The 24,780-nt window shown below is 40.5% G+C and overlaps 1 protein-coding gene across 1 annotated transcript in view; it reads right to left on the bottom strand.

Annotated features, from left to right (window-relative positions):
- The window catches only part of GRIK1 (glutamate ionotropic receptor kainate type subunit 1), a 465,170-nt gene that overhangs the window by 146,019 nt on the left and 294,371 nt on the right, over positions 1-24,780 (bottom strand). Inside the window, exons 2-4 of the mRNA XM_052636330.1 lie at positions 23,487-23,654; positions 19,058-19,315; positions 5,710-5,891 (exon numbers count right to left, since the gene is read on the bottom strand). Coding sequence (XP_052492290.1) covers positions 5,710-5,891; positions 19,058-19,315; positions 23,487-23,654 — 608 coding nt within the window. The remainder of the gene's footprint in view (positions 1-5,709; positions 5,892-19,057; positions 19,316-23,486; positions 23,655-24,780) is intronic.

Raw genomic sequence — 24,780 nt, 5'->3', positions numbered from 1 at the left:
ATCCTTTACCCACTGAGCCACCTGGAAAGCCTCTCGATCCCTGGTGGGGGAACTAAAATCCCATAAGCTGTGTAGCAACTCAGCCTGCACATTACAACTACTGAGCCCACATACTGCGACTAGAGAATCCATGCACTGCAAAAAAAGATCCTGACTGTCACAATTAAGACCTGTTGTAGCCAAATAAATAAATATTAAAAAAAATGAGTTCTTTCTTCTTTATCTCCCAGTGATTAATCACAATGGGTTAGGTGAGGCTGACTTTGGAAAAAGGTATTGGCAATTGCAAGTGCAAAAGTCATACCAAAGGGAAAGAGGCCATGTTACATATCCAGGCAGAGTGTCCCTGAAATAGGGTATTGGAGACAAAGAGGCTAGAGGGGGGAGGGTGGGTTATATTACATAGGTCACAGGAGTTTGCATTAAGAGCATGTTCGGTTGATAAAATTAATACTGTCCCTGAGATTCAATTTTCATTTGCAAAAAAAAAAAAAAAAAGATAGTACCAGTTTTATCAAAGGCTCTAATGTTTATGAAAGGAGAATGTGGCCTATCACCCAGCATGACACTAGACATATGTTTGGAATTCCCTGACCAGAGTCCTCCTACCCTGTGCCTCATCTTTAAACTCATCTGCCATCAGCTATGCTCTTGGTAGAATCACACTCCATGGGAATAAGAGGAAGTGAAAATATGGCAGACAGTGAGGAGTCATGGGGAGGAGAAAGAGACCTGGGGGAGGTAGAAGTCAGGAGGAGCTGGTGACCTGGGATTTCGACATTAACGGTGGATTAAGTGGTGCGCAGCATCCTCTGAAAGCAGCAGGATGCCTGCTGGGAGGTGGTTGGGGGACAGGGGGTGAAGAAGACCCCTAGTGACCTGATGGTCCCATGTGTATGTTGACGCTTGTTGGGGCCACTCTCAGACTGCAGAAATTCACAAAGACAGTTTGTTCACACGAGAGCTCTGCTCCTCCGTAGCCTAATCAAGTCTTGACATTTGAATTTCTAACAAATTTTTGGGAAATAACTTTTCAGATTCTCATCATATAGTACTTGTTCAATATGAATAGAAATAATTACTTTGCTGAAGTGATTAGCATGCCCAAGAATGACTATAGACTTTCTCCCAGTTTTTACTTTTAGATAAATGTCAAATATCTTCCTTAAAGTGCATTGGATTTCTCTTTTCTAAAGAATCATTAAAAAGTGGTAAAATATGATGAAGGTGTAGGGAAGTATAGAAAAATAATGAGAAATGTGCATGAGAAGAAAGCCAAGTTGACCTGGCAGAGAAAATTTTCTCAGCAGTAATTGTAGTCACCAAAGAAGTAAAAGCCAATAATACTAATTTCATCTAAAGGAGAAGAGCAGTAAGTGGTTGTATTTTCCCCAGACATTGATGGAAGCCTAGTTCAGAATGGAAGGCTTCTCCATTCTGAAATGCAGGCCCTTTATGGTAAAGTAGACTCACAGTTTCTGAGATCAGGTGGTCTGCAGACCCAGTCTGGCAGTTCAGAGAGTGACCTTGTATGAAGCACTTAACCCATCTGAGCTTCAGTGTTGTCAACTCTGAAGTGAGAATGCCAAATTTACCTCAGGATAGACTGTGATAAACCAGGAAAAGCAGTCAATCCTAAAGGAAATCAACCCTGAATATTCACTGCAAGGACTGATGCTGAAGCTGAATCTCCAATACTCTGACCAACTGATGCAGTGAGCCTACTCATTGGAAAAGGCCCTGATGTTGGGAAAGATTGAAGGCAGGAAGAGAAGGGTGCGGCAGAGGATGAGATGGTTGGACGGCATCACTGACTCAATGGACATGAAATTGAGCAAACTTTGGGAGCAAACTTTGGGAGATAGTGAAGGTCAGGGAAAACTTTGGGAGATAGTGAAGGACAGGGAAACCTAGCGTGCTGCAGTCCACGGAGTCTCAAAGAGTTGGATGTTAAACAACAATAACAACAACCTGAGATGACATGAGATGACATACAGGGTGTCAGTTGCCATCTTTGGCGTCTCTGTGAAAGAGATGAGTCTCTTTCCTTCCTTTCTTTCCCTCAGGAGAAAGAGATAGGTTAAGTGGTGGCTGGAATAGGACCCTAGACTTCTGAATCCTCAAACTCCCTAGAGATACTCCACAGACATGCAGGAAAGGTCTTAGAAAAAGCTTCTATATGTAGTTGCCCAGGGATAATGGAGCAAGTTCAACTGAATCACACAGAGTATCCATTCACACAGGGTGCCCCACTTTGCCCAGAATAGAAAGTCCTAAGGCCTTTTTTATAACTTTTCAAACCATAACAGATTCTTGGAGGTCCAAATGAAGCCCATCCAACCAACCTGGGTCCTTTGCTTTGATTTCAAAAATGGGTAATACTTCTACCCCATGCAGTAAGATAAGGGTTTCATGTTGGAACCTTTTAAAAAGGTTCCCCTCCCCTCCCAATTTTTTCAGATCTTTGGTCTAGAACAAAGAGGGGATGAACAGTCTCTTCAATTGCTTTCCCTCAGCTCCATAGCCAGTTGTACCATTCAGATGAGTAGGGAAAGCAAATGCAAGATAAAACATGATAAGACAGGATGGAGAAAGAAGTGTTCGGGTCAATGGCTTGGGCAAAATTGAACTGATCCTATTTTCCTTTGCCCCTATCAGACAATCCTTGAGAGGGCTTATCTTGGATGATTTTCTGTTTTTATTTTCATTTAAAAAATTTCCTTTGAATGATGTAATCTCTATTCTACAAGGAAAGAATCACTTGTAATCAAAGGAACTGTATATCCACATTTAGCAAAATAGAGAAGAAGCTAGCAGCCCCTTGCATGACCACCAGGCATTTCTCTTGCCTGTTCCAAGCCTGCCCTTTGGGAGAGATATGACCAGTTATGTGAGCCAAATAGATTTCTAACCAAGAGAAGCCTCATCAGCAAATCATCCCCTTAAATGTAACAGAAGTCCCTGGCTTCACTTATAAAAGACTCTTGCGATAGGATGCTTCTTTCCATTTTGAGGGCTCCGCATAAAATCTGGGTGTTTTTCTCAGTTCTGGTCCACACTCCATTACACACTTTAATGACTGCATTAAAATTCTCAAATGAAGCTTTGGGATAAAGGGCAGCTGATTATATTTATTCACCTTTCAGTGCTGACATCACTGCAATATGCTTGCTTTCTTTACTGAAAGGTACTTATAATATCCAAAGACATGTTAATGGAACTGTAGTTTAGAAGTAAGTAACGGCTAGTCTGCCTAACTGGAGAAGAAACGTGATACAGTGGAAAAACCACCAGGTGGGATAGAGGAGGCTGAGTTCTAGTTCTTGGCTGGGTCACTATGGAAAGTCATGTTACCTCCTATAAAGTGAGAGGATTCGCTTTGATGATGTCTATGATTGTTTTCAGTGGCAATTTTAAATGCATCCTGTGACTCAGTGGCTTCCAAGAAATGCCCTTCAGGTATTAGATATAAGACTGGAGAGTCAAGCAGGACGACTGTGCCAAGAGATCTCTTCCAAGTTACTCAGAAATCCACAGCTCTGCACCTGCATGGAGGGGTTGGTCTACTTGTGAAATTAGTGTGCATTACCAGTCAACCACACAGCTCACCCAACCAATATCTTTTAAACTAGTAAGTAAGTAAATATGTGTTAGTTACTCAGTCGTGTCTGATTCTCTGTGACTCCATGGACTCATCTGTCTATGGGATTCTCCAGGCAAGAATCTAGAGTGGGTAGCTATTTCCTTCTTCAGGGGATCTTCCCTACCCAGGGATGGAAACTGAGTCTCCTGAACTGCAGGCAGATTCTTTACCCTCTGAGCCACCTGGGAAGCCTGCAGAGTGCAATAACACCTTGTGCCATTTTAGATAAAAACATTGCCTTAGGCGACAGTGACCACTTGAAAATCAGAAAGTCACCAGTCTGGTCATGTAAATATAACCTGGTTACTTTTGCCTACTTTCCTTCAATTCAATTCCCTGACTCTTATTAATGCTTCTATTTTATTGTTATTATTTTATAAGCATTTGTTGAGGTACAGTTGCTTTACAATGCGGTGTTAGTTTCCGCTGTACAACATGACTCAGCTACATGTATATATATATCCCCTCCCTCATGCACCCCAATGTTTACTGTAGCACTATTTACAATAGCCAGAGCTATATTCACTCTTGAATTGAATGGATAAAGATGTGGTACATATATTCAATGGACTATTACTCAGCCATAAAAAGGAGCAAAGTCGGGTCATCTGGAAACCTAGAGACTATCTTACAGAGTGCAGAAAGTCAGAAAGAGAAGAGCAAATGTCTATATTAACAATGTATGTGGAATGCTTCTATTTTAAACCCCCAGCTTGCTTTTCCCATTGTCTTTGTCTATGCTAGACAAGGCATTTCTCAAGGCATTGTAGGCTAAATAGTCCTCTGTTGCAGATGGGGGAGGGGTGTGGACTTTGTGCCTGATGGGATGTTTAGCAGCATCCTTGGCGTCGAATTACTAGCTGTCGGTGGAGTGCCACTGTCCCCTGTACGACGACCAGAAATGTCTCCAGACATCTAGAAGTCCCTGAGGGGTGAAATCACTCTGATTTGAGAGCCACTACTTCACTTTCACTTTTCACTTTCATGCATTGGAGAAGGAAATGGCAACCCACTCCAGTGTTCTTGCCTGGAGAATCCCAGCGACGGGGGAGCCTGGTGGACTGCTGTCTATAGGGTCGCACAGAGTCGGACATGACTGAAGCGACTTAGCAGCAGCAGCAGCAGTCTAGGTTTCAGAGAAGACAATAGCAACTCACTCCATTACTCTTGCCTGAAAAGTCCCATGGGCAGAGGAGCCTGGTAGGCTGCAGTCCATGGGGTTGCGAAGAGTCAGGCATGACTGAGCAACTTCACTTTCACTTTTCACTTTCATGCATTGGAGAAGGAAATGGCAACCCACTCCAGTGTTCTTGCCTGGAGAATCCCAGGGACGGGGGAGCCTGGTGGGCTGCCGTCTATGGGGTCGCACAGAGTCGGACACGACTGAAGCGACTTAGCAGTACTAGCAGCAGCAGTCTAGGTTTAATCTTTTTTTTTTTCTTTTAATTCTGAACTTTCTTAGGCAATGCTATACATCCCGAAATGTCCAGAAAGTACTACTCTGTTGTTATCACTCTTAACATTACATTCATCTTCCATTTATATAAGGTTTCACAATTTATCAAGTGTTTTCACCCACATTATCCATGGAGATCAAGGCGTGGCAGCTCCTGGTATGGAACAAATGAGGAGAGAGAAGCATCTTTTCTGTGACTTCTCCCTGTTTCCCTTTTTTACCACACTTGAAATCTTGCATGTTTCACAGAAGAGGACTTGCCATGAGGAAGACGTATTTAGGACAAGTCAGGCACTGTATAAATAAAATCTGGTGGGTTTCTGAGACATAAAATAAAAGAGATGCTTTATCACCTTGAAATGATACTCATCTCAATGTCTGCTGGCCAGATCTACTAATCTCTCAAGAAGGACACAGGACCATACCAACAGCTGGTTTCAAAGAAACCTGAGCCCAGTGGCTCTTTAAAAGGCTTCTGAAAACTGCAATCTTCAGCCTAAATGAACTGCTGGAGTTTTACCATGCCGCACTCAGTGATACCGGATGGCATTTTTGAGAAAGAGAAATGAACACATTCCCCTCCTTTTCTCTTCCTCCCTCCCCCTCTTACCTGCTTAAGGATCTCAGCGGCTGTTTCATGTGAACAATCAAATATCACGTAGAACTCCTTGCCTTTCTTCATTTCCTTGAGTAACGGCTTAGCATCTTTATTCCCAGAGGGCAGCTGGCGGATTTTGATTTTAATATTATATCTGGAGGGAGCTTTGATGAGCTCTTGCAGGCGAATGAGACCTAGAAAATGACATTCAATCAGGCAACAGACTGTTCTGTCCAGAGTATTTGTTTATTGCCATTTACAGTCGAACTCATATCATTCCCCCAATATATCAAGAGGCCACCTACCTAAAGGTTGCATTATTGACTGCTCATTTGTCATTCTTGCTTCTATGGTGGATCATACTATATTTTCCTTTTGTGGGTATATGTGGCTAGAAGCACAATTTTCCCAAGAGGATTTTGAATTTTTTTTAGAATGCAATTGTCCTCTCCAGCTTTCACCACAAATCGTTAGCAAATCAAGTCAATAACTGTAAAACTTTTGTAAACAAAATTTGCTTGATGTTTTCAAAGGTCCTTGAGGTAATGGATATACCGTCTTACTTAAAAACAAACAAACAAACAGCAAAATACTAGAATTTCTTGGGACTATAAACCTCTGCAACCCTTTCATCAAATATTTATATATAACATACTGTTTTGCAGTTAATTGGTTGGGCTGTTCTATATCATCTTTCAGTTCCTGCCATATAAGCTATTTATAAATGGCTTGTTTTTTCTTTCTAATATAATTGAATATTGAATGGGAAAATACTTTCTTGATTAAAAGAAAAGACCACTGAATATTTAAAAAGTCATGATAATAAGGGCAGAAGCATATTCTTTAAAAAATCTACCATTGGTGCTTATAGGAGTGTATACAGCTAACTCAACTAACTTGAGGAATAATGTTTAATTCACCACAAAAATAAATCCAGTGAACTGCACCATTGTTTCAAACAGAAGTGTTTTACTAAGGCAAGAAAAACAGCTATATAAAGCCTGAGCCTTATTTCCCTAATGTTAACTGGTGTTTGTTACACTGCACGATATTGGCTCTTACTCAAGGACTCCCACTGGAAAATTGAATATTTTTTTTTTATTACACAGTCTGTGCCTTCAGGATGTGTCAGCTTCAAGTAATCAATAGGAAATGTTAAGCTTTGTCACTCTTCAGATAGAAATCGTGGTATGCACCATGCAAGATAGCATATACACGCTGGCTACCTCTGGACTTGAGGCACTTTTTTTATTTTTTTGTTTTGTTTATTTAGTTATTTGTAAGAATCTGCCTGCAGTGAAGGAGACCCAGTTTCTTTCCCCAGGTTGGGAAGATCCCCTGGAGAAGGAAATGGCAACCCACTCCAGCGTTCTTGCCTGGGAAACCCCATGGACAGAGGAGCCTTGTGGGCTACACTCCATGGGGTCACAAAGAGTCGGACACGACTGAGCGACTAACACTCTCACTTTTACCCTTCCCCCTAGAAGCTACATTTTTGTGTCTAAAATGTTATGAGTTCTCTCACACCTTGGGTAAGTGTGGTTCTGAAGTACAGTAAATTTGAGAGAAAGTTACTCTTCAGGGTTAAATGAATCAACACAAGGAAAGAAGGAGTTGTAGAATCCTATCAAAATTCAGTGCTCATTATCCGTCTTCATTTTTTAACTTCCTGGGAACTTGCTTCTTTTCAAATCAGTGTGATTGAAGTCTCCCAGGTACTGATGTGGTTAAAGGCTCCCAATTACCTCACCTACTTCCTCAGTGGCTCAGTGGTTCAGTAGGTAAAGAATCTGCTTGCAATGCAGGAGACACAGGAGATGCCAGTTTGATCCCTGGGTTGGGAAGATACCTTGGAGGGGGAAGTGGCAAACCACTCCAGTATTCTTGCCTGAAGAATCTTATGGACAGAGGAGCCACGGGCTACACCCACGGGCTGTTACTTGTCCTCTTACTTCCAGAATCACTTGTCCTGAGCACCTGGTGGGTAACTAGAACAAAACTGAGGACACAGACTTGTGCATTTGTTCCTCTTTACAATAACCCTGTGAAGAAAGTGTTTTCATCTTCATTATTTCACATACGAAAATCAAGGCTCAGAGTAATGAAGTAACTTACTCATGGTTACAATGTTAGGAGGAGCCGTGGATTCAAATTGCCTGTGGGTCCAGCTCTCAGTCTTTCCATGTCACCATCATGCATTGCAAATACAAATTTGTTGATGCTTGAGGGAACAGGTATAATTTTGGATTATTTGATGGGATGGGGAAAAAGTTGAAAGAGGTACCCACTCTCCTTTCTTCTTTACTCTAGGCTACTTGTGAGTCTCTCCCATAATTTTTTTTTTCCCCTATTGCCCTCTTGCTTTATAATCAGATTTTTTTTTTTTTTAATTTGAGCATGGCCACAAGGGAGATCAACGTGGCCTTTAAATAAAATAAGCAAAAATTTTAAGAATTTCATTTCATATGCTGCCACAAGCTGCTCTTTTGTTCTTTGCTAAATGGAATGTCAGTCTTGAAGTGCATCTTCCCAGACACATTAAGAGCCTTTAAAGTTGAATGCTTTCTCTCCCTTCATTCATTCATGTTTATGGGAAAACATTTCCTGGCTGTTCACTGTATGCCAAGTACCACACTAAGAGTTGGAAACACATGAATACATCTTGCTTTAAGGTCTTCTTTCATTCCATCAAATCTTGTGATGTACATGGACAGCTCTTATTACTTAATTTCATAAATTATGACCCAAGGCTAATTGGGGCTGGACCAACTTGCTCAACGTTGTGTTAAGGCTTACTGTTATTCAGTCACTAAGTCATGTCCAACTCTTTGGGACCCCATGGACTGCAGTATGCCAGGCTTCCCTGTCCTCCACTATCTCCCTGAATTTGCTAAAGCTCATGTTCACTGAGTCAGTGATGCTATCTAATCATCTCACCCTCTGCTGCCCTCTTCTCCATTTGCCTTCAATCTTTCCCAGCATCAGGGTCTTTTCTAATGAGTTGGCTGTTCTCATTGGTGGCCAAAGTACTGGAGCTTCTGCTTCAGCATCAATCCTTACAATGAGTATCCAGGGTTGATTTCCCTTAGGATTGACTGGTTTCATTTCCTTGCTGTCCAAGGGACTCTCAAGAGTCCTCTCCAGCACCATAGTTTGAAAGCATCAATTCTTAGGCGCTCAGTCTTCTCTATGGTCTAACTCTCACATCTGTACATGACTACGGAAAAAAAAAAACACACACAGCTTTGACCATAAGGACTTTGTTGGCAAAGTAATGTCTTAACTTTATAATGCACCATCTAGGTTTGTCATAGCCTTCCTTCCAAGAAGCAATTGTCTTCTAATTTCATGGCTGCAGTCACCATCTGCAGTGATTCTGGAGCTTAAGAAGAGAAAACCTGTCCCTGCTTCCACTTTCTCCCCTTCTATTTGCCATGAAGTGATGGGACCCGATGGCATGATCTCAGTTTTTTTAATGTTGAGTATGGTTACTGAGTGAGTTGACTCACGGGGTCCCAAAGAGTTGGACACGACTGAGCGACTGAACTGAACTAAACTGAACTGATGGCAACTGGGAGGCAGATATAGGGCATAAAGCCAGGTCCACCTCTGACTGCTCAATCCAGGGCTCTTTTCACCAAATCAATCACCCCTCCTGACTATAGAAAAATAGACTGGTTCCAAATAGGAAAAGGAGTACGTCAAGGCTGTATATTGTCACCCTGCGTATTTAACTTATATGCAGAGTACATCATGAGAAATGCTGGGCTGGAAGAACCACAGGCTGGAATCAAGATTGCTGGGAGAAATATCAATAACCTCAGATATGCAGATGACACCACCTTTATGGCAGAAAGTGAAGAGGAACTAAAAAGCCTCTCGATGAAAGTGAAAGAGGAGAGTGAAAAAGTTGGCTTAAAGCTCAACATTCAGAAAACGAAGATCATGGCATCGAGTCCCATCACTTCATGGGAAATAGATGGGGAAACAGTGGAAACAGTGTCAGACTTTATTTTGGGGGGCTCCAAAATCACTGTAGATGGTGATTGCGCCATGGAATTAAAAGACGCTTACTCCTTGGAAGGAAAGTGATGACCAACCTAAATAGCATATTCAAAAGCAAAGACATTACTTGGCCAACAAAGGTCCATCTAGTCAAGGCTATGGTTTTTCCAGTAGTCATTTATGGATATGAGAGTTGGACTGTGAAGAAAGCTGAGTGCTGAAGAACTGATGCTTTTGAACTGTGGTGTTGGAGAAGACTCTTGAGAGTCACTTGAACTGCCAGGAGATCCAACCAGTCCATTCTAAGGAGATCAGTCCTGGGATTTCTTTGGAAGGACTGATGCTAAAGCTGAATCTCCAGTACTTTGGCCACCTCATTAGCCAAAGTACTGGAAGAAGAGTTGACTCATTGGAAAAGACTGATGCTGAGAGGGATTGGGGGCAGGAGGAGAAAGGGACAACAGAGGATGAGATGGCTGGATGGCATCGATGGACGTGAGTTTGAGTGAACTCTGGGAGTTGGTGATGGACAGGGAGGCCTGGCGTGCAGCAGTTCACGGGGTCGCAAAGAGCCGGACATGACTGAGCAACCAAACTGAACTGAACTGAACCCAACTATGAAATTTAAGATCAAATATTTAACTGACTGAATGACTAACTAACTATATAAATAAATATCTGTGTAAATAAATAGAGAGAAAGAAAGAAATTTAGACCAGCATAAAACATTCAGCCTTTATTTGGCAAATGAATCCATTAATAAACAGGCTCCCTCCTCCTCCAAAAAAGTAACTGTGATCTTCCACAATTGTTTCATAAAAGAAAGTTTTTAATATCAAGAGAAAGGAGAACTCAGTACAAAAGACTAGCTTTTAATTGGACTAAATTCATCTTTTGGAGAAACTCACTGCTAAACCCTAATTTACTCATTTTGTCCTTATACAGGTGAATTTGCCTCAGGAAAGAGAGCATCAGCAGATTTACAGATTACAGACCCAAGATGCAGAAAGAATAAAGAGCAAGGAAGGGGAGGTTTACATTTCTCTTCCAAAGCAATTGTTTGCTTTCAAAAAAAGGAAAAAACAACCTTTCTGCCCTCATTAACAAACAGCAGAATTTACAATTTGAAAGGCTTTTTTAGTTCACAGGAGACAAACATTTAGAGAAGCCTTCCCTTTTGTTTGCATTTTGCAGCAATCCATTAATCGTTTACATCTCATTGTAAAGAAGTTAAAACTTGTTTTTAAACTAGTCATTACTTCAGGGAAAGATAATTGATTTGGACTGCTGCTGCTGCTGCTAAGTCGCTTCAGCTGTGTCCAACTCTGCGACCCCATAGACCCCATAGGGAGCCCACCAGGCTCCCCGGTCCCTGGGATTCTCCAGGCAAGAACACTGGAGTGGGTTGCCAATGCAACCCAATGCAGGAAAGTGCAAAGTGAAAGCGAAGTCGCTCAGTCGTGTCCGACTCTTCGTGACCCCATGGACTTCAGTCTACAGGCTCCTCCGTCCATGCGATTTCCCAGGCAAGAGTATTAGAGTGAGGTGCCACTGCCTTTTCCATTGATTTGGACACTACTCCTAATTTTGCTGCGCTACCCTAATAGCGCAGTTGGTAAAGAAGCCACTTGTAATGCAGGAGACCTCAGTTTGATTCCTTGGTCGGTAAGATCCCCTGGAGAAGGGAACAGCTACCAACTCCAGCATTCTGGCTGGGAGAATTCCATGGATTGTATAGTCCATGGGGTTGGAAGAGTTGGACGTGACTTAACTTTTCACTTCACTTCCTTTTTGCTAATGGTCCTCCTTTGTGAGGATGACAGCCCTGCCCGTCAGCCAGTGCTTCCAGGATTGGAGTCCAGTTGGAGAGAATGGTAAGGGTGCAGGCAAACCTGGCAATGGTGATGGGTTTTCCAGCCCGCTGCGTAGTTTGTCGTTGTTTAGTCACCCTGTCATGTCTGACTCTTTGTGACCCCATGGACTGTAGCCTGCCAGGCTCCTCTGTCCATGGGATTTCCCAGGCAAGAATACTGGAGTGGCTTGCCATTTCCTTCTCCAGGGGATCTGCCTAAACCAGGAATAAAATTGGTGTCTCCTGCACTGCAGGAGGATTCTTTACCACTGAGCCACCCAGGAAGCCCGGCGACGCTCCAAAAACCTTAAAAATGCAGAAATGGAGGCAACCAAACAAACCCAACCGAGGGACATTCTCAGGTAAAATTGCTGTGGACTCTTCAAAAATGTTAAAGTCATGAAAGACAAGGAAAAGTCAAATTGCTTTAGACCAAAGGAGACTAAAAGGACATGACCAATAAATGCAATGAGAGATCCTGAATTTTTTAAAAATGCAATTGGGATAATTAGAGAAACTGGCATATCATATATCTGTATTGATATTAATATTGATATTGATGTATAAAAATTGTATCAATGTTAAGTTTCCTATATTTGATCATTGTAGTGTGGTTATAAAAACGGAAGATCCTTGGTCTTAGGAAATATACACTAATTTATTTAGAAGTAGAATAGTCATGCTATCTGCCACTTACTTTCAAATAGTTCAACAACACTGCTACTTGTTGTTGCTGCTTTTGCACTGAGAGACTCTGTAGAATATTAAATCAAATGTGGGCAAATGATGAGGTGAAGTGAAGTTGCTCAGTCGTGTCCGACTCTTTGTGATCCCATGGACTGTAGCCTACCAGGCTACTCCATCCATGTCAGTGGAATTTTCCAGGCAAGTATACTGGAGAGGGTTGCCATTTCCTTCTCCAGGGAATCTTCCCGACCCAGGGATCGAACCCAGGTTTCCCACATTGCAGGCGGACGTCTTACCATCTGAGCTACCAGGGAAGCCCAGGGCAAATGATGACAGCTGCTAAACTTAGATGTAGGAGGTATAGGAGTTCACTGTGTATTTCTTGCCATTTTTCTCTAAGTTCAAATCTTTCTCAATAAAAAGACAAAACATGAGCCTCCTTCCTCCACTCCCACCTCCAGCAATGCAATGATGGTAAACTGCACCTGTGGTTTTGAAAAGCGTTTGCTTGAGAGCAAGGAGCCTGTTTATTCCCTATGAGTTTGAGCTGGGCTCTGCACATAGAGATAAGTTTCAAAAGTGTCCAAGTGGCCAATTCTAAACACTTTCTTGGGCCATCTATCTGCTCCATGTACTCAGACATGGCACAGAAAAATGCTGATTTGCATGCACATCAACTCTGGGAACAGGTGGAGCATATGGAGGAGAAAAAAAGAACCCACTATTTCCAGTAGAAGTTTAAAAATTCCCCTGCCTTCTCCTTAAATAATATTAAACTTTGCTATTTGCATTGCCCCTTCTTATGAAGTATCCTATATGTCTTATAAATAGCTCAGTAAACCTCAGAAGATACCTCTGCGGTGGTTAGGTGTCAGTCCTATTTTACAGTAAGGAAAGTGAGGTAGAGTGAGGTTAATTGTTTGAATTGGCCCTGAAAATGAGTCACAGATGCCAGGCATTGGAAGAGACCTTAAAGGTCAGACCCCTCCTTGATGCATGAATCCCCTCTACACAGCTGCTGCTGAACACCTATTAGTTTGGGAAATTCTCTACCTCACTTTTTGCAGCTCAATCCATTTTTGGACAGCTCCAGTTATATTTAATGAGCAGCAGTTCAAAGGAAAGGTACCTAGGTTTTCTGAAGTCTTAATCCAATTCCCTGTTCATTTATATGTACCACATCAGTGGATTTGATGTCATAAAAATGAATGTGATGGGACCCAAAGATAAGATCACACATTTTAAATATTAATTTCATCTTCATGTGAACTTGGAAACATGCAAAATGGCATTTCACAAACATGTTAGTATATTAATACATCCAAATCTAATAGGATTCTTAAGGGGATCTATATACTCTCCAGAGGGGAGGAAAAAACCAGACTGAGAAATGGAGATGAGTGAGTGAGTGAATTACCTGGGGAAATACAGCACTTTTAAGTGCAGATATTCGTATGTATGGTTTTTCAAAAGGGCATCAAAAAAGGCTGAAGACTGCCGAAAGAAAATTTGTGTCTCTTAATGGAAAAGAGCCCCATAGAAGAATCTAGTCAAAATATTCGAGATTAACTATGTGCTACTTAGCTCTACCAGTATGTTTTGGTCCTGAATTCTGGCTAATATCAATGGCAGATAAAAATAATGTCACCATGAAATATCTAAAGATTGGTTTCCTGAGCAGAAATCTGAAATTTTGAAGGGTTCTGGTCAGAGGATTAGAGTGGGTAAACAGAAAGGGTAGAAAGAGTAAGGGCAGAAGGAAAAGAACTGTAATATATTATCGTGTTGGTACTGAGTGCCCAGAATTTTCCATTCTCCAGCTACTTCAGGTAGGATTGTAGGAGGGTGTGTAGCAGAATGGTTTGGCTAGCACAGGTGATCATAACAACACAGAGAAGTAAATTATGATTGCTAAGATGAAAAATTCACTTATTTCTTTACTTGGTACTGATTGTTTATTTTTTGGCTTGACCACCTATGTCAAAACGTTTAATTGTCTTCAAGTCCAAATTTTAGACCTTTGTAGGTTCTTGCTTCTATACAGTATATTTCTATTTTCTTTGGGGAAACGAAGGAAAATATCATAGGCATAACAAACCCAAGTCACTGTTTAAATATAGCCAAAGAGTCGCTATTGCACTTACTTACAGGGTGGTTGAGCATTTTAAATGAGTTAATTACATTAGATAATTAGAATAGTGCATGGCAATCAGTCAGCACTTTGAGACTTTAGTTATTGTAATTTTTGTGGTTGTCATTTTTCTTGGGTTTTCTTTTCTGGATTCACTGTTTTTTTAATCACTGACATTTTTGTATATGTTAGATTATTTCAAATGAATCCTCATTGTAAAACTTTGAGACTATGTTTGAAGTAAGTGACAGATAATACTTCTTTATCATAGGCTGCATTTTATAAATTTCACGCTCTGATGTGTTGAAAAAGGTAACCATGGATAAAGAAAATCTTAAGTACTATGTTTTATGAACATATCTGGATGGAACTGACTTAACTGATGGCCTCATCTAGTTCCATCAATATCCTGAGGACCCTTGAGTTTGTATCCCAGTGTCCACTACATTCCTGAACTCCAGATTCATATATTAACTGCCTCCTCCTCAACTACATGTGGAGGTCTACCAGACATTGTAAAATCAAAGAACAGATCTATGACTGAATTCTTACCTGATATCCTTATTTCTCCAAACTATGTCCATATATATCTTTTCTCATCTCAGGTAAAGGTAACTCCATCCTTTGGCTCAGGCTGAAAAGCTTAGTTATCTTTGACTCCTCTATTTCTTTCATCCAGCCTACACTCCCTCAGAGCATTATGCTAGCTCAACATCAAAATGCTTCCAGTATCTGACCATTCCTCACTCCTCTATTGATATCACTTTCATCTCTTGCCTTGATTTCAGTAGGAGCCACCGATTTTATGCTTGCCTCTCTATGTCATTTTATTATACAAAGGCCAGCATGATCTTTTTATGATATAAATTTGATCATGTCACTCCTCTTCTGAAAACTCTGCAATGGTTGCCCATTTCATGAGGAACCGAAGCTTATTCCAATAATCTACAAAGCCCTCCATGATCTTTAAGGCCCACAAGTGTGACAGAGTCACATCTTCCTTCTCACTGTAATCCAGCCACACTGGCTTCCTTATTTGTTGTAAATAAAGGTTTATTAGTGCAGTGCAAGTTGCTCAGTTGTGTCCAACTCTTTGCAACCCCATGGACTTTACAGTCTATGAAATTCTCCAGGCCAGAATACTGGAGTGGGTAGCCTTTCCCTTCTCCAGGGGATTTTCTCAACCCAGGGATTGAACCCAGGTCTCCCGTATTGCAGACGGATTCTTTACCAGCTGAGTCACAAGGGAAGCCCAAGAATACTGGAGTGGGTAGCCTAATCCTTCTCCAGTGGATCTTCTTGACCCAGGAATTGAACCGGAGACTCCTGCATTGCAGGCAGATTCTTTACCAACTGAGCTATTAGGGAATCCCAAAGGTTTATTAGAACACACTATACTTGTCCATTTCCATACTGTCTGTGACTGTTTTCTTGCTACGTCAGCAGAATAGTTGTGACCAAGGCACTATGGCTCATAAAACCTGAACTATAGAGGATTAATATCCAGCCCCTTTGAGAAAAAAGTTTGCAGGCCCTTGTTCTACAGAACTGACGGTGCTTAGATTTCACAAACATTGGCCGTGAGAAAGCAGAAACTGCTGAATACTCTCCACACTGCATTTGGTGCTCAGCTTCTCAGCTCTTTTTGATGCATGTGGAGGGATGGAAGCCAGGCTTCCACCGGGGGTCTAATGAAACAGAGGGGGTGACCAATGAGCAGCAGTTTCCCATTGCCTAGGGTAAGTGTGGGAGTCAGAGAGAAGCAGGTGACTGATGGGAAGAACATCCCGGCAACAGAGGGACAGGAAGCGAGGCAAAACTTCACTCCCCGTAACTGTTCTCTGGGGTCTCTACGCTTGCTCTTCTAGAGGACAGAATTCTGCCTACTAGAATATAATGATTTGGACTTTGTCCTCAGGGACACGCACAGTGTTCCACAGTGTTCAATGGAAATCATGGACCATTTAGTCCCATAGACATCTGCGCTGGCTTCAGGCTATTTAACAAACTCCTAAACAAATCCCAATAAAGTGCTCTCTTTAATGGGTACTTAAGGGCGGGTGCTGAGCACACCTAAGTCCTTTCTTTTCCTTCAGGTTTACTAAGTTTTCTCCATTTTATGGCTTGATAATTACGGCAATCAAATCCCTGAGTCAAGCAGTATTAAACCCACTCGGAGTCAAAAGATGTCTGCTCTTATTGATCTCAGTTGACCTGTTTACTCTCTGGGTTCCAATTTAACAGCTCAATTGATTATTCATTTACATTTTTAATGTCTTTGTGAGCAAAATCATTTTACCATGAATCATCTCTAACTTAATGGGCAAACACACTCATTTTGGATTTTTCAATTTTAATAAGTATTTAATGAGCAACTGTGCTCAGGTGAACTCAATAGGAATGAAGAGATTTCAGTTTCTTTTTAAAGGTAATAGAAATGATAGTTCAAATTCCCTCTATGCAAAATGGCTGTCAGTTTTGGGAACTCACTTGAAATCGAAACGGTGGTTAGGATATCACTTTTATATTATTCGTTTGCAAATTATAGTTTTTCTCAATACAATTTGCAGTCTACAAGTTATGCCCACACCTTTAGTAAATTAAATCCAGCTGTCTCAATATTATTCATTGATTTGTTTTCCTTTTAGATGGTACTGTTTTGCTGGAAATGGTAGAAATAATGAGAGAAAATTATGCTAAAGAGTGTACTGCTGCTGCTGCTGCTAAGTCGCTTCAGTCGTGTCTGACTCTGTGCGACCCCATAGACGGCAGCCCACCAGTCTCCCCCGTCCCTGGGATTCTCCAGGCAAGAACACTGGAGTGGGTTGCCATTTCCTTCTCCAATGCATGAGAGTGAAAAGTGAAAGTGAAGTTGCTCAGTCGTGTCTGACTCTTCGCTACCCCATGGACTGTAGCTCACCAGGCTCCTCCGTCCACAGCATTATTTTATTAACTCATGGGATTCTCTATGTACAAAGGTAGACAACATGAAAGGTATACTATACCAGTATATAATATAATGTATACCATAAGGGTTTTAAAGTATACATATGGAGTTCATTTGTTAATATATTTTCTTCCTTCACAGCAAGCAGGTGACGCTCCAAAAAGCCACTGCCACTGCCTGTAGCTTATCCTTCCTAGTAGGACTATTTTGAATTTGGTATTTATAAATTATATATACAGTCAACTAATTTACTTCTTTCTAAAATGAGATGAGGTATAAGAAAATACATAAATGCATATTTCCAACCACAAAAGTCACTTTTATCTGACAGCTGAAAATGGAAACAGAGTTTAGTGCCAAATAGAGGAGGCTCCTTGTTCATTTTCTGAGGAACAGTATCCATAAATGCTAGTATCTCGTGAGAAAGAGTGAAAAAGTGAGATACTATTAAAAAGTTTAGAAATGTTTGGTTTCGTTAATTGTTGCTGATAATTTTATTAGCCTTACTACCAAATGTATAGATTAAGGAAAGGAGATAATATCGATTCTCGAAAAAAAATTCCAGAAAGAAAATAGTGTTATTCTTTCGACACGTAATTACTAAGCACTTCCCTATATGCCAGGACTAGGTATATAGTGCTAGGTAGCAGATTTTAAAAATAAGGTAAAATTCCAACTTTTTGGAATGTCTAGTCTCATAAACATTTAAATAGATCATGAGAGCATGTAATATAATGCTTATATTTATAATGTGCTGTTAACTCCCAGTGTGGTCTCAGAGAGCTTTAGAAAGAAAGGGGAGTTGAGTGTGATCATGGAGAGTGGGGGAACTTATCACCTTGGAGCTTATGTGGCAGACCTTCCAAAGTGAGGGGCCAGCCTCAGAAAGAAAGATCTGGGATGCACTTGGGGGTATTTAAGAAATGATGTGAGAGAACTGGGGATATAGCTCACTTAGTACTTGGGTTAATGAAGATGAGAATGGTTAGATGGTGAAGAGCTTTAAATTAGAAGGACTTGGACTTTTCTATGTGGGAAGTGTTACTGGCAGAATTTAAACTGCATGAAAGGGGTCTTTAACTCTAACAAACCTCAAAATGTAAACAGAAAGCAAGGGGGGAAGGTACCAATGAAAGAAACTTCCAATTGGGTAAGGTCAGAGAAATGTCTAGTGAGGTGCTCAGCACATGTCTGTCCTTCACCTTAAAGTTAGCCGGTGAAACAAAGCGAGTTTCATTAAGGACTTATTACAAGGGTTCCTAGTCCTTTCCCCATGAAATGATCAGATCTATCAATACAAGCTCTAACTGGATTCTTCTGTTGATGTACTTAATTTTTTATTAATTTTTATTGGAGTACAGTTGCTTTACCTATCTTAGAAACTTTTCAAGACATTTGCATAGCTACTTATTGAACTGGAATCATACTTAGAAGTGGTTGTTTCCAAACTTTCTCTGTTTTATTTAACAATGGAGCCGTGGTCATATTCTTAATGGAGCTGGATACATTAAATTGCACTTAAGTTTGATGATGAAAGGGTCATCAGAAAGGAGCAACCCTTTGGGGAGTTGATAGGAACCAGCTACACATGGGGCATCCAAACTAGAATACTCAATTAGCTTCATATAAAAAACCCGTCTTCATGCACTCTGCCTGATGAGTCAATGCCTAGAGAATACTCTGGCTCCCTTTATGCCAACCACACATGGCCAGGTGAGGGCTTGTGAGAGTCCCATACCTGTGCTATCTTCATACACCACGGTCACTGTCTTCCAGTTGTAGTAGAGGACCAGATCCAAGACTGCCCTGCTGATAGCCGCATAATCGGGGTAGAGGTTGATGTAGAACAGGTCTCTGTTGTCCACGGAGGGGTGTTTCCAGCGAGTCTGTATATGTGGAACCTCGAGAGCGTTGCAAATAGACTGCACAGCACTGACGGAGGAGCTATGGGAAGGACCAAAGAGAGCAGCCACACCAAGCGCCAGCTGATCACATGCTGACGTCCACAGACAAGGAGAGAGTGGAGAGGGGGAGGGGGGAAGGGAGAGAGAGAGAGAGAGAGCTCTGTGAATTTAATCTCCCCTTTCATGCTTCCTCCTTATTCTCACTATTGGAAACTTTCCTCCACTCTTCATCTGTATGTTGAGGAAACATGCTTAATACAACTTCCAACATCACTGAGATACTAAATACTAGAGATGTAAATGTCGAAATGATTAGCAACACGTCACAGGGCCAATGCCCTGCAAACAAAAATGAGTTGTTGGTCTCACTTCATTACTTTTAATCAGATGGAGTTTAAATCTCTTGCTTGGTGTGATGCCACCCAGAAGCACTCAGAGTGACTATAAGCCATTTGCCAAGTGAATGTCATGAACTCAGTTCTGTCATGTGACAATGTGGCAGTAAAGATAACTAACGTGGTCACTGAATCAGAAGCCTCTCTGGGTGGCTGCAGAGTACTTTGGTTCCAGTCCTTCCCAAAATTCAGAAAAGAGGTCCGGGCTATTGAGAAATTGTCACTCCAGTATTCTGGCCTGGAGAATTCCGTGGACAGTATAGTCCAGGGGGTTGCAAAGAGTTGGACACAACTGAGCAACTTTCACTTTTCACCTTTTCACTAACGTCATAGGCAGTGCAGTGAGTCAGGGTCTCTGGATAATGGCAGAATTGACCAGAGTCCAGGGACCCAGCTCAAGGATGGGCCTATTTCTACATTAACATTAGCCAACATGTAGTTGAACAAAATAAAGTAGATATGTACATAAAAATTAATTTTAACATTTTTTTTTGCATTATAAGATTATATACACTCGAGATAATTTAGAATATTGAAAATTATAAGAAAGTCAAAATGGCCCTGAAATTCCATCAACTTAGAATATTATCAATTCACATTGAGTTGGATAAAAAATTTGTTTGGGTTTTTCTGTAGGAGCTTGTAGGGAAATCCAAATGAACTTTTTGGCCAACCTAATATTTTGGTATTCCAATTTATCTAAAAATTGAACATGATACAGATACAGTTTGATACATTGCTTTCTATATTCAACACTAAGTTTAACACTAAAAGCACACTCTTACCCTCAAGTCATTATAAATTCTGCAAAAGTAATATTTTTAGTGGCATAGAGTAGCCTAGTCCCTGATGCCGAGTGTCATTACTTATTTAACTAACCCTGCGTCTCAAAGAGTCGGACATGACTGAGTGACTGAACTGACTGATGATGCAGAACGGAGCTTCCCTGGTGGCTCAGATGGTAAAGAATCTGCTTGCAATGCGGGAGACCTGGGTTAGATCCCTGGGTTGAGAAGATCCCCTGGAAAAGAGAATGGCAACTCATTCCTGTATTCTTGGCTGGAAAGTTCCATGGACAGAGAAGCCTGGTGAGCCATGGTCCATGGGCTTGCAAAGAGTCAGACATGACCGACTGAGTGCCTGAACATGTGGTATTGAATTAAGTTGCTCCTGATTTTTGGTTATTATAAGTAATATATAAGCACTTATTATACTTCTTATATTTTCTCTAACTTTTACATTACTTTCTTAGAGTAGATTTCCAGCTATAATTAAATGCTATTGATATTTTTAAGTTTCTAGATATATATAAATCAAATTCTCTTCCAGAGAGGTTGGGACAGGTTATCTTCTATAACCTCATAAAATAAAAGTGTTAGTCACTCGGTTGTGCTTGACTCTTTGCGACCCCATGGACTATAGCCCTTCAGGGTCCTCCATCCAAGGAATTCTCCAGGCAAGAATACTGGAGTGGGTTGCCATTCCCTTCTCCAGGGATCTTCCTGACCCATGGATTGAACCCGGGACTCCTGCACTGCAGACAGATTCTTTACTGTGTGAGCCATCAGGGAAGCCCTATCATAGATATATGCTGGCACTGAATATACGTGTAAAAACATTTCAGATTTATATATTAATGCTAGTTTAAAAGAATTTGGAACTGCTGAGAAAGAATAGTTGGCTATATGAATTAAATAATAGCAACATGTGAAATTGTGTTGATTTTTCTAATAATGCCATTTCACAAGTAAAAAAATATATGGCCTTGTTAAGCTTCTCTGACTTGATTTAAAGAGAAAAATTAACGTGTAAAATTTTGAGAATCATATTTCACATATCTGTGGGACAGCTAGTGTACACAATCATTCACAAGGAACTTTGTGACACTGTGCTCTTCATTACTGAATTATCACATGAGATATAAAAGCATAATTTTCTAACACTATAGGTGAAAACTGTCCTCAGATGCTAATTTTCTGGATGTACTTTCACTGGTTAGCAAGAAAAAGTGAAGGCATGAGAGTATATGAACTCTTGTTTTGTCTAGCATAGGCAGTGGATTGAGATTTCTGCTAATATTTAGCCTGGGGATTCTAATATTACTTGACAGAAAATCAATCCTTTTGAATTCTGTTTGCCAGAAAATTACCAGTTTTAAGAAGCTTTGGGGGTGTTTAATTTATAAATATGGCAGGTACTTCAGGCCACAAAAACGTTTTGGATTTTATGTGGGTTGAAGTATTATTGTTAAGTGTGGCTGGCTTTCTGGGGATATTTATGCAACAGTGTTTTGCATGAGTGTGTATGTGAGCATGTGTGTCTGACAGAGACAGGGAGAGGAGATACAGAGAGGAAGGGAAAGAGAGAGATCTAACTCATAGAGATAATTTATGTGAAGATGCTTATACACTTTAAAGTTCTGTATAAACACAAAGTTTTATTATTTGTTCTCAGACGGCTCTGACCTAGATAGTATCTGCAACTTTATTGATCTTTAAAAAGGGAAATATTCTTATACTCAGATGATGCTATAGATTTTTAAAGAAAACCACTATACTATTCAATTATCATCTGTACTCCCAGGAAAGCAAATTTCAGTTTTTTTTTTTTTTTTTCTAAAGGACACAAGAATTTGGCAGAAGAGCATATTAAGTGAACACACCCTGCAGTCCTAATGAGGTTAACTCTAAGTGGAAACAACCCATGTTTAGTTACTTGGAAATTAGTGTGAACATCGCATTCATTGTATTCCACTTAATTGTATGTGTTTTTGTAAGATTTTTTTTTTTTTAATGTGGACCCTTTTTAGTCTTTATTGAATTTGTTACAGTATTGCTTCTGTTTTGTGTTTTGGCTTTTTGACTGTGAGGCTTGTGAAATCTTAGTTTCCCAACTAAGGATGAAACCTGAACCCCCTGCACTGGAAGGCAAAGTCTTCACCACTGTACCATCAGGGAAGTCCCCACTTCTGTGTCTTTGATGGGCAAAGCTTTCCTCTAAAAGAGAAAGAGCCCCTCATATTCTGGGGTGATATTCCCAGACGAACACCTGTAGGGAAACCCAACAACTCTCTAGTTACAGTCTATCTTCAAGTATGTCAAATGTGGCTTGAAAGGGTCATCTTGGAAATGTTTGAGGATTTGTAAATAAATCCCTCATCAAAGACTCTTTCCATGAGACAAACAGCCTACATACAAATTAGATTACTTTCTAGGAAATTGTCTTCTGTTCAGACACAAAAGATTTTCTTTGATCCCATAAATTTCCCTGCTTTATTTATTTATTTCACAGTTCCATTATTTTTTTTCTTATTTTTCCCTTTTTTAAAAAATTGACATAAAATATTTTATTAGTTTCAAGTGTAAAACATAATGATTCAATATTTATAATCTTCACATTTCTCTGATCTTGTGGAAAGGGAATAAGGTAATATTTGAGAGGATGCTAGGTAATCCCACTGGCTCATGACTTCTTAGAATTCAGGTTGTGAAGTCTGTGTGTTGTGGGCATTTCCACATGCTCGGTAGGTATGACCTTCCACAAAGTTTTATTTGACTACACTGTACAATTTCATGGTGATATCTCAGCCTCAGGAAGGAAAAACAGATCAAGCTTGACATTTTCCATTCACAGCTGAACCAGTTAATCACAGAGTGCAGGGCACTGAAGGGCAAGCTGATCAGAAAGGCCCAGAAAACAGAACTAGGCAATGTCCATTAGGAGGGTTCAGATGGTGCTGGGCCGAGATCGCCGGCAAACCCTTGGCACAGAGATGTCCACTGTGCAAAAGGGCAGGTAGCAAAGAGAAGGTGACTCGTGGAGCAGAAACATCACCCAAAGAAGCTTTTAAAAGTGTAAAAATAGTTACCTCTCCGTGAGGCTTCGAAACTATCAAAAAGGTTAATTTTCTGGATATCGTAGGTTAATGTGGTGTTAGGCATCAGGGTTCGATTTCTGTTAATACTGGTGACTGCAAACTTGAACGCTAATTCTTCAACGTTAACAGGTTCATTTTCCACAGTTTCAAAAATCCCTCCTGCAGAAGCAAAAGAGATGCATGAAAAGCATTAGTTCTATTATCCATGTGCATTCTTTAAAGAGAAGAATATAAGTGATACAAGCAAAAGGCCCAAAAGAATCAAAGTAAGAATAGTCAAAATAGATCTCTACCCCAGTTAAAAGTTACATCTATCAGCATATCAGATGCAGATAAAACTTCATATGTGTGCTTAAGATTTCAAATCCAATACTGGACTGTGCAATACCTATCAGATGGTGAATGGATTCCAAATATTTAGTATCATATCAAGTGTGATTGATAATTCGATGGAGGATGATTTTCCACAGTGTGGACATAAATCACTCTGTGGTTGACCTAAGCACAATTTTAGCTATATCCTGGTAGGACCATCTTTCCTTAGAATGAAACTCATTCTATTTAAAAAAAATAGACATTCTTGACTCCAGAAGGATTACGCAGAGTTGAGTAGGGCAAAATGAGTCATATGGACACTTAGATTTTTTTCAGAATGAACATACCTCTTCCTTGTGGCTCAGAATTCTGCAGTCATATCCTAGTACTTTCCAAAGTGTGTGGGCAGAATTAAAAAAAAAAACAAAACTGTTTTTGTGTTGCTTCTTGCCTGGAGAATCCCATGGATGGAGGAGCCTGGTGGGTTACAGTCCACGGGGTCGCAAAGAGTCAGACACGACTGAGCGACGTCACTTTCACTTTCACTTTGAGAAACTGATCCTGTTGCAGAGCAAATGTACATTCTATTTCTGGAGAGTGTTGAGTGTTCCTCCACTCAACAAACACATGCACTGTCTTTGCCATCTTAAACATCACAAGCAATGATACAAAATATCAGTGCTTAAGCAGTCATCAGAGAATTCAGCTCTGATTTTGATGTTCATAAAGGCAATATAAGTATTATTAAACATACATTCTAAATGTTCTTTAAGGGCTGTCCTGGGATTCTCAACAGACACAGAACATACAGTAGAGGCTCTTAACTGTTGGTCACTTAACTCGCTCCTTGATTAATCAATAGTCCTCAGTTTCTTTGGAAAAACATATTCATTGGTGCCCATAGAAGGCTGAACTCTTGTAACTAGTAGACTGCTATTTGTTTACTCTCACCACTGAGACTGGTTTGCAG

Source organism: Budorcas taxicolor, chromosome 1 (assembly GCF_023091745.1).
Source record: "Budorcas taxicolor isolate Tak-1 chromosome 1, Takin1.1, whole genome shotgun sequence".
In the NCBI taxonomy this organism is placed as follows: domain Eukaryota; kingdom Metazoa; phylum Chordata; class Mammalia; order Artiodactyla; family Bovidae; genus Budorcas; species Budorcas taxicolor.
This window is presented reverse-complemented; position numbering and strand designations above follow the sequence as displayed.